At 39.1% G+C, this 19,844-nt stretch overlaps 1 protein-coding gene across 2 annotated transcripts in view; it reads right to left on the minus strand.

Annotated features, from left to right (window-relative positions):
- BMT2 (base methyltransferase of 25S rRNA 2 homolog) overlaps positions 1-14,148 on the minus strand; it is a 35,968-nt gene extending 21,820 nt beyond the window's left edge. Inside the window, exons 1-3 of one of the 2 annotated variants that reach the window (XM_067314884.1) lie at positions 13,957-14,009; positions 12,701-12,753; positions 1,542-1,683 (exon numbers count right to left, since the gene is read on the minus strand). In XM_067314884.1, the coding sequence (XP_067170985.1) occupies positions 1,542-1,683; position 12,701 (143 nt within the window). In that variant the 5' untranslated portion in view covers positions 12,702-12,753; positions 13,957-14,009. Of the gene's footprint in view, positions 1-1,541; positions 1,684-12,700; positions 12,754-13,956 lie in introns of both variants that reach the window. The other variant, XM_067314877.1, reaches the window with a different exon arrangement.
- Between the last annotated feature and the right edge of the window lie 5,696 nt (positions 14,149-19,844).

Genomic DNA, 19,844 nt, shown 5'->3' on the forward strand with positions numbered 1-19,844 from the left:
AGAAGATGCTGCAAGAAATTGCAGTATTAGAATTCAAAATAGATTCAAGAGAATATAATTTAGTAAAGAGTGCAAAGATCAACACTTCCACAGAAGTAATGAATGGTACAAATACAAGAAAACAACTTGCAACTGAAAAAAATAAACCAGCACTTGTCGATCACAAGTGAGCATAAATCTACATAAACAAGAGTTTACTGCAACCTCAGTAGTATTTCTTCATTTCACATATCTCTGAAAAGGCCAGTGGAACAGTGTCCAATTTTGGGTGTATTTCTTTCCAATTGATTCACCTCCCTTGCATCTGGGACAGGGATCCACAAAACCATGACCAGAAAATATGGTCTAGAAAGAAACACTGAAATAAAGATATTTATTTAAGCTAAAAAAAAAAAAAGAGAGAGAGACATCAACATGAAAGGGAATGGTTTTCAAATATTTAAGTCTCTGTTGTAGAGAGAAAGGAAATAAGCTTGTTATTACTTGCTCCATTCCTAGCAGAACAGAACAGCTCAAGGTGCCACTGAAATGATGCACACTAGAACAATGCAACAAATTAAAATTTAGTGACCAGGTGCCTGCTTTTCTTAGTGCCTCTTTGCTCATCATTTTGCAACAGACACCTGCAGGGATCAACACACTTGAATAGAATGTTACTTTCTTAATACCTAATCTATTTGAGAATGCAAGATCATGATGGACAATGGAACGGTTTTCAAACATCTAGACATGTAAAGTTTTTGTCTCTCTCAGACTCTTGGCTACAGCATCTTCTTCACAGGTCTAAAGCCATCTCCAAAGCTGGATAAGTATAAGCCAGGGATAAGTTCTCTTCCAGGTTAGATTTCAACAGTATTTTGTTTTATTCTGCTGCACAGACTCCATGGTACGCCTTAGATGCCATCTCTATGTAGGAATTCTGAGTGATCAACATATCTCCTCTTTTAGAGATTAGTTTCCTCAGGGAATAAAAGAGTTTAGCTGAACTCAATTCATGACTTAGACATCTAATTTTTATTGGGTTGTCCTAGCGGTAATGACATGTAAGAATTTCCATTTTAAACAAGTTTCACAGTGTTTAAAGTCCATTGCAGGTGATTAGGCCTTGAAAACTGAGTGGCAGGGATTTGTATTTAGGGATCAAACACTATTATATTTATACACACAAACCAAATCAAAACCCTGTAAATTAAACTTGAGGTACATTCAGTGTATTTGTTCAGTTCAGATTCAGCCAAGAACTTATGAAATTACTTCATAAGTTTACTCGCAAACAGCTTCAGTACTTGAGGAAAAAATGACATTTGCTGAAAATACCTTAAAAAGGTCTCAGTTTATAAGAAAATGGTTCATATGCTATATTTCCTTAATAAGTTAGAACAGTAGGAAGGGTTTTGTTTTAGGAAGCAATAAAACATTGATATTTTATACAACAGATTTTAAAAAATGGCAAAAAAGGCAAGAAAACACTTAAGCCTTGTATTATAAATGATTGCTAGTAAAAATATGCAATTGCATCTTTCAAATACATTAAGAATTACCTGCAGCACCATTCAATTCGGCCTTCCCCTTCACAAGTTTTTGCCCAGTGATTATCTGCAAGGTTTTTCATTGCCACAGCATATTCACACAGAGTTTCCTCATCCTCACAGTGCTCACGCCAGATCTTATCAAAGTCTCCCACTAAACAAAACAACAACAAAAAAATTGCACATTAAATACAAAGTCTCTAATTATCTCTATGGCAAAATTACCATCTTTAAATTAAAAGAAGTTTCATAATGCATTAATCCTTTACCTGCATGTAACAAAACAAAACAAGGTTTCCTTTCTCTAGTCAAACGCAAAACTCTGGGTTTTGGAGAAGGAAGGGACTCTTGGGTTAGTAATATTCCCATTATACTGTGTTGTTGTTTCCCCCCCCCCCAATGGTTCTATGAAATTAAAATGATCAGGAAGTTTTCATTTCAGGTTTCTGCTTAATGCATGAGCATTAAACATAACAAACATTTCAGAAATGAAAGACTGAAAGATTTTGCAGATCTCCAGGGACAGGTTAATTTTCATGTTTCTCATCTTGCTAAAAAAAGTCTTGCAGATTAAGTTCTGGCACTTCAAATTAATTAAACATGATGATTTTCTCTCTTTTGCTGCTACATACCACTTCTTCTAGCTTGCTTTACGTAATGCACTGCTAAACAAAAAACAGATAAATGCTAGTCGTGGCTAGCCACAATTCCCATTGTGGTTCCCACAGTGCAAAACCCCTTGCTACACCTTCATAAAGGACATTTCCATCCCCTCCTCCCCCCAAAAAATACATGCTAACTGGTATGATGTTCAGTAATTCCTTTTATGCCTCTTAATCACAAATGTGTGCACACATCTAATATAAATAAACATAAATCTGAAGAGAAAGTGTCTACTGCTCTTGCACTCTAATAGCTGATACAGCCAACAGCAAGTTTCTAGAGCCTAGCTATCAGGTAAGATTTGGCTCAGACAACTAACCTACTTTTCACAACATGGTTCCAGAATTAGTAGACTTTAGTATTACAAAGAAATATTCAAAATGGTATCAAGCATAAGCTGACACTAGTGCCTGCCAAAGCCTGGAAGTAGCTTATAGCAAGTATGGTGGCATGACCTGTCCTATATGAAATATATATGATTTTTTTTTTAACTCACTTATGGTAATTCCTTTGACGGGCTTAGTTATTTACTGCTAATTAAAACAGTTTTCTTACACTGGCAACTTTTGCTGTGTGTGTGTGCAAAGCAGTTATAACCCCCTCCCCCCGTCCTGCAATTAGAGCAAGACTGAGTATGGTGGACAAGTCCAGATGCTTGCATACTTAAATCTTTTAAGTCAACCAGCTAGGTTACTGCCTATTCAGGTTTGATTTAGGGGTGTTATGACAATCATCTCTTCTTCAAAAACCATCAGATAGCACACTTGTACAAACATCAACAAAATGAGTCATGGTTAAAGTTAGGTGCTTACACTGCCTTGTGTAAGAGGGCATTCAAGATGGAAAATCAGGGAGTGGACATGATACTATTTAGTTTTTTACACAAACTAGGGCCACCAAATGAGAGGAAAAGCAAAGAATCATCTATTTCGCTCACTGCACAACAAGCGCACACAAGAAAGCTCAGAATTATTAGCCTGAACAAAATAAATATTATATTTGAGTAGTATCCTGCATGATTTCCCACATGACCTAAGTTCAGAGGTGTATGGTGCTAGCATAGTCACCACTAACCACTACAGCAGAACACATCTGAGAACTGTGCAAGCCACAGGCAGACCCCCACAGGGATTTTTGTTGGAACTTCATGGTTCATTTTTCTGATGCAATTTAGACATAGTTTCATGATTTTTCTACCACAGTACTCTGAATCTTACTGCAAGCTCTAGACAAACTGTGAAATGCTTGAATAGCATGCAGCTGCCAAGTTTTGTTTGAAGAATATACAGGCTAACTGAAAGGAAGAAAGTAAATAACAAGTGAACACTTACTGAGGAAAAAGGTTACAAATACAAAATTCCAAGTTTGAGATACTCCTCTTTTCGTTCGTTACTTTGTCTGGTCTATTCCTAGAGAATTAGTTATATTATTCCATTTCCAAATACCACTTTCCTAAAAGCTTAGCCAAAAAAATGGATGGGAAGGGAGAAATCTACAAAGGGCAGATGTTTTTAACTGAACTGGCCAGGCGTTATTTCTCACAGCACAGCAGCAATGCCTCCTTCAAATCCTAACTCTGAATCCTCCTCTCATAGCAATTCCTTTTATTTCCATCTGAACACCACAAGGATATTCACCTCATTCTGGAAGCCAGAGGAGGGGCAAAGAAGCCCACAGAGAAGGACTCTTAAATTCAGATACATGGCAACAGGCCTGGAGCTGACTACCAGCACTCCAGGATGCAAACCCTGGGTTGCACCAGAACTGTCTAGGGCAGTAACAGCTTTTCAGCACAGAGCTGACAAGAAAATAAAACTGAGTGATAAGAGCTATTAAAAAAGAAACGCAGAACAAAATAGAAGAGTTCGTCACAAAGTAAATCTATCATACATCCTATATCAAAACAATTCTGTGTGCAGCTCTGTTTTGTTTTCCCCTTTCAATACAGTAGAACTAGAAAGATGCAGAAAACAGCAACAGAGGGGAGATGCAGCACAACTTCTGTGTGAAGAACACCGACATAGCTGCAGGAAAAGGATGGATGAAATGGGGAAAAGGACAGATGCTCACAAGATCACAAACGACACAGAAAAGGTAAATATGGAACAATTTTTCACTGTTCCCAAAGAACTAGAGAACATTTAGAGAAAGCAGAAAAGGGCAGCTTCAAAGCAAAGTAAAAAGTTATTTTTTCATAAAATGCACAATTCAGCTTAAAGTTCATGCAGCTGGACAAGCTAAAGGAAAAAAATCCACAAAGAACTTTGTATACAGAGATGTGACTTCTAACTCAGGAGTTTCCAGACCACAAAATCACTGAAAGACAGAATGGTAAGCAAGCACAGGGCAATAATTCTGCAGCACTTTTCTTATATTCTTGTCTCAGCATCTACTGTTGACCCACTGTCAATAGTGGGTTTTGACGTGATGCCCATTTGTCTGCCATTTTATTTATGCAAGCTTCAGAACAGCAGCAAAGGCCTTTCTTAAGTGATGGGCACCACCACGTAGTAACTTTCAAAAAAGTGAAAGGTCCACTTTCCCTTACATGAAGTACCAGGGTAGTGGGTTTTTTTTATTATTATTATTATTTTTAAGTTCTGTATTCTCCAGTGTGACTTTTGGAAAGGCATACAGAGGCATACTACCCAGATTTACAGGAACTTTAATTCCAGACAAATGTGCAAACCTTATGCATTTGTGATACAGTGTCTAGAACCCATTTTTTTGGTTACAATCAAACTACAATTTTAAAGGAAGAATCACGCTCCAATACTGTCAGAGATGAAAAATCAAATAATGCCTGTTGATAGATTTTGAAGTAGTGGCTGCAGTAGGTATTGCAGCATCTGATTTCAAACTGGTACCCAGAACAACCCAGAATGCACTGGAACCATGTACTTAATTTTCACACAATATGTTATAGTCCATGTGCAAATACAGCATCAAGCCTAGCTCAGTTAAACAGGTATTCTGAACGATGGCTTGTGTAACCAAAAGTGCAGTAAAATACGCAGGAAGCTTTTTCAGAAAAAAAAAAAAAAAAGGTTATCAAGGAACTAAAATAAATAACACTTCCTGTTAAGCAATCAATAAAGTTGTAAATTAAATCAAAGTTTGTGGTAGGCTAATCTAAAGGACCCCAAAACATCTTACACTTTGGATCATATCTCAAAGATTCCCTGAGTTAATATTTGCTTTTGTGCATTAAACTTTTCATCTCAAGTATGCATGACCATACCACAATATAAAGCTTAAGGCTACCTGACACCCTTTCTATGAACTTGGGAGATCTCCTCTTATGCAATTTAAAACCTGCCTGAGCATTCATTCTTCAAATGGGATCGTTATGTACCTCAGATCTCCATAAAGGAACCAGTTATGACAATGTCCAGCTGAAAAATCTGTTTTGCAAGAACTGCTCATAACAGGAGTTTCACACACCTACGGAGTCACTACAATGACATTATTTTAAAACTGTTTACTCTCCTCTCTATGAATAATTGCCAAAAAAACCCAACCAATCACCTACTCTTCAACTTGAAATTAAGCATTCCTTTAAAAGCAAAAAAAACCAAGCCCCCACCTCTTTCTAGCAATTCTGTCAGTTACTGAAAAAGTGGTAGGTTCTTTATAGCATAATCTTTCCTAATACCATAAAAAAAAAAATCCAATACTGTTTACCTAGAACAGATTAATCCTTCAAAATAATTGCCTTCCACGTGAATATAGCAGGCAGAATAGCCAATCACACCTCCAAACTCAACCACAGAGTAATCAGCAGTTACAGAACTGTCACTGAAAGAACAGGTCAGTCATGTATAAGTTATTTTTAAATGACTCTAATTACAACATAGTTTTAATTGTGGGCAACAGCAATAGAGAACTAACGTTAGCTCTAAGTTTCAAAAACTGAAAAGATCTGTTAATAAGTAAGGAAGAATCATGCAGACCCAACAGAACTCCTCCCATTCCACGTTCAACTGGAAGATCTCATGGGAGGTCTGCAGCCACAGGGGGAGAAGAGCAGGTCTATCATTCTTGGCGGGACAATACCACACCATAACTTCTCTCTCCAGGTAGTCTATTTTTTAAACAAAGTTTGGCTTGCTTCCACTCTAGATTTTGCCTGTCATTTGTTTATTTTTAAAAGACATTTCTTTATGTAGTGTTAAATTATATATTTAAGGTGTGTTTATTAATTAAATAGAAAAAATATTTAGTTTAACTTAATTATCCTTTTTCAGCTAAGATTTCTGAAAGGACAAATCCTACCAAGCTCATCTTTTAAACAAGCACAACCCTCTACATATAAAAGAAGCAGAGCCCAGTTTTACTGAAGAGAGTATTTCTCATTTTTGAATGGGTTAAAAGCCCAAATCATTGATTTGAATAATTCTGTGTTTTATTAAGTGATAAAACAGTTAAGTCATATGGAGTTAATGTACTATCTGCACCCAAGAGACAAGTTTTAATTGCTGATTTCCTTAATTCCTTCTGTGCTCTTCAGGAAAACAGTGCAGTCATCTCCGACAATCTCAAAAACAAGTACAAGATACTTTGTACATCACCAAACAAGATCTTGCAATCCAAAATTTAACTGACACTGCGCACTTAATCTTCAGGTAATTAGCACTGCATTAAAAAAAAAAACCCAAGTTTTAAAATACACCAGGAGATGCAGCATGGTTTTTGACTTAAAGCAAAAACAAACAAACAAACAAACAAACCTGCAAAACCAACAACAACTTTTCTAACTTGAGGAAAACTGGAATTAGAACAGTCAATAGGGCAAGTGGCATTATTTCCTTTTGGAAAATACAATTTTTTAAATTTAAATGAGGGTCTGAGGTCATTGCTATCTACTTGCTAGTATAAATTGGTGGAACTGACACTATAAAAATCAGATTAAATCCTTAAATCTCCTCCCCAACTACTGCTATTTAACAGCATATATCATTCCTGTGTACACCTTTGTTGGCTCTTATGGAAGAAAAAATTGGCTTAATATATTGACTAACAATAAAAGACAGAAACAGAAGTGACGTGCATATTTGTAGAACAGCATTAATCAAATGCACTCTTTGAATTGCTTAGTGTAAAAAGGAAATGTATCCCACCCAATTAGTGAGTGTCCATGACAATGCCAGATAATTTCAAACGACAGGCGGCTAGCCATAGCAACACCTGCTAAGATCTTTGGCCTTTCTTTTTTGTTGTTGATAGCAAGGCATTGTGGAATAATAATAATAATAATAATAAAATCTTGTTTTTAGCCTCTTAAGACTGCCTCTTTCTTATTCATTGGAACCCGGGTATTAGTTCGCACAACTTGCTGAAATGCAGTAAATAGAAAAAGAAACACTACATTGTCCACTAGGGTAAAGCTGAAATCAAATTCTTATAAATACTCCATGGGACAAAGTTGCATCATCTAACAGTGACTCCTCAGTTCAAACTTTGCTGTGCTATTAGATGTCTGGATGTTGCAGCAGTGATTAACAGAAAGAGAATTAATTAAATGAGGAATATTTGCTAATACTATGCTATTTACAACTTTCAGTATATAAAAGACAAACCAGAAACTTACTGGACATCTGTCTCAATAATACAGCATATGCAATATTTCTTGTAAAAGTTGTTAAGATATTTTTGGCTCCACTGTTGTCTAATTTTACACATCCAGATAGAACATTTGAACACAAAGTTCAAGCAATCAAAGCGAGTATTTTTTTCTCTTCTCTATGTAGCATTTTGTTTTATATTTCTTAAGATTTACCTGAAATATTTCACAATAAAATCTAAAAAGGATGATTCTAAGCGTGGAGAAAAATAAAAGTGTAAGAACCTCTCATATAGCAATGCTCCTTCCTTCCACTCTAATGGAAAGAATCCATTTAGTCAAATGCAGATTTCTACATCTGACCTTCTCATTTGTTTATTTTGTCCTTTCTATTTGTTTATACGAAAAAAAGCTTCCAGAGTATAATTCATCTGCTATTTAAAGCATCTATTAGGACTCAGCTTATATTGCCCTGAAGAAGGATTCTTTTTTCTCCACTCTGCTATAAGTCTCTTTAAAAGTCTGAGGGCTGTTACACAAACTTGGGGAGCCTTGCTGTAATAGTTTAAGCAATTACTGCCCCCAGGTGTTGAATCTACTCTATGAGAAACTATCACCCCTCTCCTCTTTCCCAAACCTGACTTTGTGGAAGGGACTATGTGCTGCACCTTAACCTCTCCAATGCAGAGATAAAAATATTAACATAAACCACTGATTTTGGTAGATTTGTTCACAGTAACAAAAAGTGAAGCAGCTGGGCACAGGCATAGATTTCATTCCGCTGACCCTGGAACAGGAACAGTATTTTCCCACCAGTGCAATAAAGGAGCTGGAAAGGAGGTTACGTATAGTTGTTTGTTCAATGGAAGCAAGTCTGTGCCCCAGCCAGTGGGCATTAGCTGTGTACATTCTTTCAGTGTAAAAGCTAGCAAAACAATACCAATGATTTCATTAGTCGAATTCCCCATCAAACTGTAAAATATTATGCGGTTTTTAATGGAAGTTTCACTGCAAAACAGAGATGCTCTACCTGTAAGGACTGTCATATTTTAATGCCTACATCATAAGATAGTAACGGTCTTCATTTTTAAATTAAATCAAATTTAATTTTTATTGCTTGAAAATGTAACTATTAGTATTTGCAAATGCTCCCCTCTTTCTAGAGATTAATACAGGTGGGAAAAGACAAATGAAGATGATTTTATATGTTTTATTATAGAAACAAATCTAAGTTTTCAGTAAATAAGAAAAGGAGTAACAACTGTTAAAATATCATGTAGAACTCAGTAAAAAGTTTTCCTGTCCTGTGAAAACTGTCAGTATTTCAAAATGTTTCCTGTTTCACATCAGGAAGAGCTTAAGCTCCTTCAAGATTTTTCATGAAAAACATGACAGAGAAAGAGACCACAGAGCAATTGACTTCAGCACAATACTTCTCACATGAATGTCTCCACCGCTAACCTATTCGGGCTACTTTTGTGGGAGAGGGTTCTCAAAATTCTTGAAATCTTCTGGATTTGAAAAACCTATTAATAAAGTTACACACCATTTCTTTGAAGTTTCAACAAATCTTCTTTCCTTTAAGGAATCAAACTAACACCTAAAATGTTTCTATCAGCTTCTGTGATGCAGTAAATAGTATTATTTATTAAACAGCACTAATGTCAGTTCTCTCTATGTGATTCTACGCCTTAACAGCTGTACGGAAGGAGAAACAAAACACTCCAGCGAACACACAGTAAAATATTTCATAAGATACCTTTACAGATACCTAAGGGAAGATTTTCCACTTGTACTCAATACCAAGTTTTCAGGAGAAAATAGAGGCTCTGGCAAATCATCTTTCCTAGGACTATATATAAAACCCTGTATAACTGAGGGTCACATTGCATCAAAAACATTTACTTGATCAATACATGTCTGCATGATCAGAAAGGCAATAAACCACTCAGAGAAAAAAAAGGCTGCCCCAGTATTAAGGAAGTATTGCTTATACCGCTGTAAAAATTAACCCTACCTGGCTAACGTAAGCAACAGAAAAAAAAAAAAAAAATCTCACCTTGCACATGCTCAGTAGATCTTGTTTAGTTCCCTATAAACCACTAAATCTGTTTTATCACCAAGCCTGTCTGTAAGCCAGGCTGAATGCAACATCCACATACTGCAACCAATACAACATACTCCAGCCTGTGGTTGCTGGGGTCTAAAAGGCAGAAAATCCTGTAAATTTTGGGGTCACCTATTATGCCAGGTGACAAAACCAAGAGCAGGAGACCAATCAAAAAAATTGCTTTTTCCCCATTGCCATGCTGTAAGATGCTAGTATGAGGAGGCCAAATTCAGATTTCATGAAACCCCCTAATTTTTGTACTTTCTAAATGCTTGTGTCAAGTATTCAAAACCCTGAAGTTGTTTTTAAGAGAATAACTAACTACACATTTAAGAACTGTTGTTTCAGCATTTGGATTTTACCCTGCCATCTATGGTAATTAAGATTAAACTAATCCATTTAGATAGGAAACGGAAGTAAAACTTCAGAAAAACATTAGTTTTAAGCTAATGAGATACACTCCTAAGTGAAAAATGTACACCTTAGTGTTGAGACAATATTTACAGGCTATCCTGTAAAATGCTGTGTATTTTCAGGAACCCCTAGATGGTCTTGTCTGTTTCTATCACTGGCTTAGAGGAGCCTAAAACAACTTGTTAATGATTAGCTAATTTAGTGGACGCATTACTCGCTGTGGACAAGGCCCAATCATCTTTAATTATTAAAAAACCCTCCACAATTTTCTTCACAGTTATAGCTAAAAAATCAGAGACACTCATTTGTTAAGCTACATTAGAGCATTTAAAAATACACAACATTTAATATTACCTTAGGATCCACAATGAATAAGGTGGATTATTCTGCAATCAAAAAATGCCAAATATGCCATAGCATTTATGATTAAAACTTTCCCCCTCTATTTACTCATAACTTTTTTTGGGGGGGAGGGGTAGAAAAGGAGGAAAGAAAAAAGAAAAGAAAAGGAAAAAAGGAAAAAGAAAAAAGAAAAAACAATATTTGCACAAAAAGTCACACTAGATTGGTGATATCCTGAAAACAGTAAGAGGTAAGTACTGGTCATTCAGTACAAAAGTTAAAATCATTAAAGAAAACAGAAACAAAATGCACTTCTGTGCAAACTTAATAAAACTTTACGCGGAAGCATTTCAAACATGGCAAAAGCTTGTCACAAGCATACTGGTATGTTCTAGGACTATATTACATTAGCCACAGGACAAAGTCAGAAGTACATACAAAACCCATCCATTACACTGAAAAGAGTAAAAATGGTTCAACCAATGCAATAATTAAAAAAGAAGCCAAGATTCTACTTTGAGAAATTTTAAGAGTTCAACGATTTTCATCAAGTAAGAAGCTGTCCAACCATTTGAATGACATGGTGCTGACTAAACTTTTGTCTAGTAATCTCTTAGAACCTAGAAAAAAATGTTTTGATACATCCCTAGTTAAAGAAATATTGCTCTTGCACTTTGACAAATACTTGTGACTTTTCCAGAGATGTGTTAGTTTGCAGTTTTGAAGCATAGTCGTCACTTTTCCACTTACTCATTTTCAAAACAGGGGAACCTTTGTGGGTATAAAACAAAATGAGCTCAACGATGCCAGTTATAAAGAAGTCAGGTAATACCTAGACTTGCCTTTTACGTCTGCCCATTAAAGTACAGGCCTTGCTAACATCAGCAAAATAAGTGAATTCTCAAAGAAATCAGCTTATTAAAATCAAGCCTGTATAACTTCTACGACAAACATCTCAATGTCTTAAGGACGCATCCATTTCCCTTCAACACTTGTAACAAAGCACAGTAACAAGATATTACAGTATCAAGTGAATCCTTAGACTGATCCACCCTATGCAACATCATCATAGAGTCTGAGGAATGATATTCAACATATTTTTCCCCTACCGAAAAAACTAACACGCAGCTCGATTTCAGTACCTACAGACAAAGCACTGCTGAAGACCATGCAACAGCAATTCTAGTACTTTTTACTTATTTAGATGAAATGGAAACTAGCTTCATAGAACAAGACTCAAATGCAAGAAGAGGCAGAGTTAAAAAAAAAAAACAGGTGGAAAGAAAATACAAGATTTTGGAACAATAAAAATAACTCTGTTACTACTTCATATAGGACTAGGTGTACTGCACTGTGGAGTTAAGAGGCTCCTCCTGTGTAACTAGCTGTAAGTATATAACTAAGGATGAGCTAGCTGCTTTTTTTTTTTTTTTAACCCCTTTCTGTTTTTTCATACCCAAACGATAATTCAAATCGTACTGAGAAATTATGTACGATTCGCTGCTTTTTTTAAAACCCTTTAGCAAACTGTCAACTTTGATTTTATCAGGGTAACATACTTTCCAGTCAGTGCAATTGAGTATTAAAAACAAAACAATAAAAAACAGAAAACCCCCAGCCCTTTTGAGGTCAAGCACTTCTCAGTATTACAATTTCAGAATAACATTAAGGCACTTGGGGAAGGAGACTCAAGCCTGCTTTTGGAAGCATAAAGAAATGTGGGAAGAAAGATCTAGAACTTCATTCCAAAAATAAAATTCTGAAGTTGAAATAATCTAAAATACCAATATAAAATACTCATCACTAGTAACTTCTGAAGACTATCTGCCATTGGATGGTAGGTAATGGGCAGAACTCTCCTTGCTACACAGATGTGATGTGACTAGCAGATTTTTTAACTTTCTCCATTAAAAAACAATACAATGTTGCTAACTTGAAGTGACTAGAAAAATCACTGTGAAGTTTTCACTAACACACAATTTATAGGACATACAAAGTAAAACAGAGAACTGTTTGTTCTTTCTTTTAACTGATCACACTGAACTAAAGATAAAACACAAATTATCCCTGCATACTAACTTGCTCCTGGCTGAAAAGGCTTACACAGACTCCCATCTAACTTAGGCTTTCATCTAAAAAAAAAAAAAAAAAAAAAAAAAAAAAAAAGTCAGTTGTTACAAAGACTGCTAACATTTTTAAAGTTAACAGCGCAATGTTGCCTTTTTGAATATACAGACATGCTGAAATAATAGAAACGTGAACTGCTAAAAGTTGGGCTTCTTTGCAAGTATTTTAATGTTTAAATGTACTATGTTCCTTCACCCAAATGTTAGGGGAGCGAGGGAGACCCTCCCTTCTGTTTTATACGTTCGTTGAGGCCAAAATAAACAGCATCTCTTGATCAGTGTCTACATGAACGGACACCTGTGAGCGGATCTCACGGGCAGGCTTCTGTGCAGACTGCCCAAGCCCAGAAAGCAGCGCGACGCTGGATCCTTAGCGCAAGCGCCGCTTGCAGCCGCGGAGGGGAGGCCAGAGCGGGGACCTGCAGCGGGAATAGTTTCCATCCCATGAACGTCCTTCTGGAGACGTGCACCGGCTCAGCAGAGCCGTGGCCTTGCTGCAGGAACGGAGAGATGAACTTTTCGCAGCCTGCGCTAGGCTGGACGGTTCATTACGATCTGCCTGCGGAGGCCACAAATTTCAGCAAGAAACCCTGCGCTCCAGCATCCATCCGCAGGCATTTCTGGGCTGTCTGGAGCACTCCAGCACCGCCCGTGAGCACCGCTCAGGAGAGCGCTGGCGCTGGAGACAAACGCGATCACGTTTCAAGGACGCGAGCACGGCGCGGTTTATTTTGTAACCGCTCCCCCCCCCCCCCCCCGACCCTTTAGCTTAGCGCTCCAGGTGAACCCGGCTCCTCGGCGGCGGCGGGAGGCGCGGCAGAGAGTCGGCAAGGGGCTGCCCGGCCCCGCGGCCTGCCCGCCGCGCCGCCCCGGGCCCGGACCCCCGCCGACTCCCGCCGCCGCGGAGGCCTCGAGCAGCTGCGGGCCCGGAGCTTCTCGGCCCCGCGCGCCCCGAGGAAGCCGCCGCCGCCGCCGGCCGGGGGGGGGGGGAGGGGGGACAGCGCGGCGGGAGCCCCGGGAGGGGGCGACCCCGGCGGGCGGCGGGAGGGGCAGGAAGCGTCCCGCCGGCGGCTCCGCGCCCCCGACACGCCCCCTCGGCGGCGGCCCGGGCCCCGCCGCCCCCGCCGCGCGGAGCGCCCCGCCGCGCCGCGCCCCGGCCGCTGCCCCCCCCCGCTGCCGCCGCCGGGGCGGCCCCTCCCCCGCGGCTACCTTCCCGGTACTTCTTGCGCAGCCGCCGGTGGACGCTCTTCACCACCCCCGAGAGCTTCTCCTGCTCCAGCTTCCGCTCCTGCTCCGGCGGCTGCGGCAGGGCAGCGGCCCCGCCGGGCCGGGGCCGGAGCGCAGCCTCCATGGTGTTACCGCTGCTCCGCCGCGCGCAGCCCGGCTCGCAGGGAGGCGTGAGCGCCCGGCGCCGGGGCGGGGGGCGGCCGCGGCCGCGGGCATGCGCGGTGGCGGCCTGCCGCGCTTGGCCTGCCGGGAAGTGTAGTCCTCGCGGCCGCCGCCGCCGCCGCCATGGCCGCGGCGGGACGAGGCCTCCCTCGGCGCGGGCGGGGAGCCGGTGGTACCGCTGGTGCCGGTGGCGCCTCGGGGGCAGCCGGCTCGCTCTCGCCTTTGCCCCGAGCGTGCCGAGGCCACGGGTCCCGCCGAGCCCCTCCCCGCTGGGGGGAGACGCAGGGCAAAGCAGCCCCCCGTGGGGAGGTCAAGGTTTCCACTCTCTTCAGTTTAAATGGTGTCCGAGAGACCCCGATGTAAAAAATCTCGTTGGAATCTCACTGAACGTGGTTAAACCCCTTCTACAAGTACAAAAGGCCTTGTTGAAACAGATTCAGTTCAAAATCAAGTGAACCTTAGTAGGCTGGTCCCCGTGCGCTGGGCATCGGAAGAGCACCGCTTCAAGAAGGCTTTCCACTGGCTGCGCACAGCTGCTGGCCCAGCTTCCAGGCAGCACGATTTCTGCCTTTATTTGAACCCAAATACATCGCCAAGGCCGAATCACAGCCTCCATGCAGCAGAACCGACAAGGCCACTTTCTCATGGACTATGGCGCTTCGTCTCCGGCTGCAGCCTGGGGGGGTCGGGGCCGGGATCTCTTCACGTAACGGCGGCTGCGGCTTCGTGCCTCGCCGAGAAACAGCAGCGGCAGTGGCTTAGTTTGCAATTTTTCTCTACCCGGCTTCAAATTTTCACCAAACCTGAAGTAATGCAATCCTCCCTTTCATCACTGTTGGAAATAGGATAGACGAAAACACTTCTCACAAAATCGCAGTAGGGAGATCTGCCATAAAGTTGTTTGCTTGTTTGACTTGGCTAGAAGCAGCTAATTGCCTTCTCTGAAGATGTTCATAAACATTAAGAAGGTAATTGTGGCTGCAATTAAATCAGTGACAAATCAGAGTGACTTGGGTAGGGTCAAGATTTCATCCTAGTGAGAATTCAGTGACTTATGCAACTTTATGCAGTGTGGTGTGTGAATACAAGTATAATAGGTTCTTATCAGCACTACATCGGTCCTGCCAAAAAGATTATTTTCGAGCTAATCACAGAGGGTGGCATCGTTCTGCTTCTCTGATAAACTTCTCTCTAAAGGCGGAATTATCAAGACAAAACTGAATTGTCCAAACAAAAGCTTTTAATTATTATTGTCTGTAATGGCAGCCCTCTTTTACTTCATGCTGAGCTGTGCAGGCAAATACTGCACTGCACCCATCTCCCTAAAAGTAGGTTGCACATTATGAGTAAAGGCCCAGCTTTTTCAGTTATTTTTCAGTAAATGCCTAGAACTTCAGTCTAGTTTGGACCTTCCATCACTATATTTACCTGTCATTATGTATTATATCGTCAGAATCTTTCAGTTCTATTTTTCTCAAAATAGAGGAACATTATGGAGGGAAAATTAAAATTTTTGCTACTGACATCAGCACTTAGAAGGGAAAGAGAAGTGTAGTGATTTAGTTATTCTTTTAGTTACATATTTCTTTAAATTTTGAAACTGTGAAAAAATAGCATCTGTTAATTAAAAATCTCCAAATACCAATGTTTATTAATTTCACTTTAACTTGGAAAACATCCAGAAATCATCTTCTCATATAGGTTAGTGTATTTCAGATTTACAGATCTGATCCAGGAAGCTAAACTTGAATTAGGAAGAAGGCTTAGTGCTGGGGCTCTGTGATATCTTTCTGAAATCCTTTTAGTTTTGTATGGAGGTCCACATGAGAAGATTTAAGACAATGTAAAAAGAAGGCATTAAATTGATAGGTACTAGGGAACTCTTTGCTAAAGGGGGAGCCTATACAGTGGTTAATGTCCTATCTAGTTTTATGTTGTGCAGGATTTTGGGAAGCAGAGAATTAAGAGGGAAAGCATCAGTCAGTCTTCTGTTTGTTATGTGGTACTTGAAGACCTCTGAGGAAGACTTCTCAGAAAACTAGGAATACTGGAGTGACATAGAGAAGAGATGGAGGCATTTGGAGCATGCCTGACACGCACTGCTGTGGCACCAAAGAAAACCTCCCAGTGCCTCTGGACTCAGAAGTGTGGGATACATAGTCAAAATATGAATGTATCTGTGAACCAGAGAACTGGAAATACACTTGTAGAATTGGAAAAAAACAGGGAAAAAGTGCAGAGCACTTATGTGAAATATACTTGCTCAGAATAAATAACAACATTACTATTTTGAATGATATTACTATTGCTTTTCAGTTTTTATGGGTTCTTTCTACAACTAACAGGCTTTAATTGATCAAAATTATTTCAAAACTTTCAGTATTAATATTAGGTGTGCTTTAATATTATGAGTTTGCACTGTACAGTTCTTATACATATTACTCTCCTTTTTTATAAAAGTTAATGATGATGTTGCTTTCTATTTTCAAGATTTTAATTATTATCTGGTGTTTTAGAAATATGTCAACAAGCAAAAAATACAACTCTATTACACAGACTACTTTCATATCTAGAACTAGGTGCACTAACTCATATTAAAAAAATAAGGAATAGAGAAGTATAAAATCTTATATATGTGGTAGTATTTTCTATTAAAATGGACCAAGATATAAAATATAATCTTCATTCTTAAAAATGTAAGTTAAAAGTTTAGTTTCAATAAGCAAGTGAACTGTGTTTATGAAATGTCAAGTTTTTTCCAGGAACAAAAAAAGAAAGAATACTAGGGAAAGAAGTTTTATGCTTTCAAGATGCATCGATACTGCCCTCAGTTTATCAATCACAGTGGAGACATGCTCTAAATTCCCTATAGAATATGTGGTGAGAATTAGACTCCAAAATTGGAATCTGAATGCAAAACTGTCAGGGAGAAGCTTTCATAAAATCAGCTTTCTCTGGTTAAGATGCCAGAGAGTAGTGGCAAATGAATAATTAAAGCAGGGCTGGTTCTGTCAGGCCTGAAACTGATGGCCCAGTATGCTGTCGATGTGCAGAAAAACACTTGGGCTCAATACATTTCTTGAACACAATAGAGGGCGAGCCAAGGAATAAATGAAGATGGACACAAGGCTTGTGATTGTCCCTAAGGCATGGCAGAAGAACTAGTGATAAGGAGAGAATAAGACAATAAGGTCCATGTGATCCAATTGGGACGGTGGGGTATCGCCATCTGGTAAAGAACCATTTTGAGAAGCCGGACTTACTAGCTCAAATGCAGGAAATGACCAAATGATCCTCTTTCTAAAAAAGCAGAGCTAGAGCAGACTAGAACAGTTGCTTTTGACATTTCTGAAATATTTCAGGTCCAGGCACTTTTCATGAATAGCTTTAGAAACAAAGATCTAGATTCACAGAACAGGAGGAGGAATTTCCCCTGCTCTACCCAGTACCCGAGTGGGTAGGGCATTCACTGAGGATGCGGGAAAACCAGTTCACATCCCTGCTCTGCCCAAGAGGATCTGAACCCACATCTCTTACTACAAGATTATGCAAAGTGGAAGTGCTCTTCCTTCCTTCCTGAGGGAAGGGTGACTGCAGTTCATATTTTCAGTCTCTCTCCCAGGGAAACCATGGAAGAAAAATAACATAAAAATCAAATCAGCAGTGCTCTGCTTCTATCTCTCTATCAGTGGCCCTTTCGACAATTGAGTCTTTTCAGTGTGTTCATCCCTTCTATCTTTCAGATACTGGTTGTTTGAAAAGAACAAAAAAATAATATTGCCTCAAAGAGAAGAAACCTTTCTAGACAACACTGTTTCTCCAGTGTGATGACATCATCATAAGAGTCTCTAATGCAATGTAGTCCGCAAAAATGTTACCAAAAGGATGTAATGATTTTAATGGAATACTGAAATACCACTATAATTTAAAAGAGATAAAAGATTCCTCTGTTAGGTATGTAACTGTTTCTGCTGTGTGTGCCCAAAGGGAAGACAAACAGGCAGCAACAGTATATTTGGTTTGAATGTAAAATTCTTCTTATTCATTAATTGTGGTGTCCTGTAAGCCATGGTAATAACTTAATTTGATTTAAAAAGTGGGAGTCACATCCCTGAATTTGCACTGAGGCAATTATTAAGAGCTGGTCCATTATTACATTTCTCTAGACTACACACTTTAGTAATTTAGTAATTAAAATTACATAGTGATTAAACTGCTACCCCATAACAATAATTTTATAACTATAGATCCTGGATTCCATTCCTGGAGGTTGACACCTCTAAAAATAAGCTTATATCAGCAGTTCCATTATTCAGTCCTCTGCATATTTCAAATAGAAAAAATAGGCTTGATAATGATGTCAATTTGGGTCTAAAGTCCCAATATTTACTGAAATAAACATTTTGCTTTTGGAAAACATATAGAGGATTCCTCTATTAAAGACCAAATAAAGTTGCTTCTCAAATACCCAGAGACACCAATCTTGGAAAAGGAGGCTGAAAAATCCTTTATACAGACGGAGACTGGCTCACTATGGAGTCTAATATGCATTCTCAAGACCACTAGATTTAGATATTCATTGGAAATTTTAATTATTGAAGTCATGTCTTTTGCTTGTTAGCTTGTGTTGCAATAAAGCAGGAATATTTTTAACACCAGCCAGCATTTCTGATAAACAGTATGTTCATTGCCTCTGTTGTGGCCAACAGATTGATCAACTGTGTCTATCCATTGAAAGTAGCTGTTTATTGTGAGACAGGAAGGAAGTTTAGAATTCTTTAACCGTGTCAGTCTGTCACTTGTTTAACAGTATAGTGGTAATTAAATTCTGTGGAAACCATGAAATGTATACTGAAGATGCAGCAAAGTGCTTCAGACCTCAGATATTTTGAATGTTATGTGTATTTGTAAAAAGTAAAATGATCTGTTAATACTGAGAACAGTTAACGCATTTTTTGAAATAAAAGCTGTGCTCCATCGTAGAACTTGTTTGCAACATGTACATTGCAAACATACTTAATGCTGTATTAACAAAGATCATTCAATATAAACATGACTTACTGAAAAGCAATCCCAAATTCATTTAAAAATCTCTTTTTTTCATTGATTTTAGTCTGAGCACGTTCTCCTATTATTTGGAGTGTATGAATTATTAAATGAAGGGAGTCAATACAATGATTGCTTTAACGAAGACTCTTAACTAGCAACTCTTTCTAGGCTGAGTTTTTTCTTAGTTGAATTCTTGCTGCCAAATAAGATTAACTCATAAAACAACTTTGATTTAGCAAGAGATGTCAAAACATCCAGCAGGTCTAACTGGTTTTCTTTCAATGTCAGTCAAAATAGTATGTGGTTTTAGCACTGATTCATGTTTCTGCCAGCTGTTATGCATAAGCTTGCTGAGAAATCAGTTCAAACACAGTAACTTTAAGGCAAATTCAGTGATAGTAGGAAAGCTTTTGTGTTTGATTCTTTCTGTATCTAGGGAACCCGATAGCAATAAGAGGTTGTCAGTTTTGGGGATTCAAATTAGAATCTTCCTTTATGGGTCAGATATATATAATTCCAGCTCAGCTCAATAGCAATGTAGCTGCACATTAGGTCATTTTCAACTTGGGAAATACAGCACTATCCCTGTAATCTTGTATTTCAGGAATGATAGCCTGACTCATACACTAAGATGACCTCACAGTCTGATTGGAGTTGCA

The sequence above is a fragment of the Apteryx mantelli genome, chromosome 1 (genome assembly GCF_036417845.1).
Source record: "Apteryx mantelli isolate bAptMan1 chromosome 1, bAptMan1.hap1, whole genome shotgun sequence".
Classification (NCBI taxonomy): Eukaryota; Metazoa; Chordata; class Aves; order Apterygiformes; family Apterygidae; genus Apteryx; species Apteryx mantelli.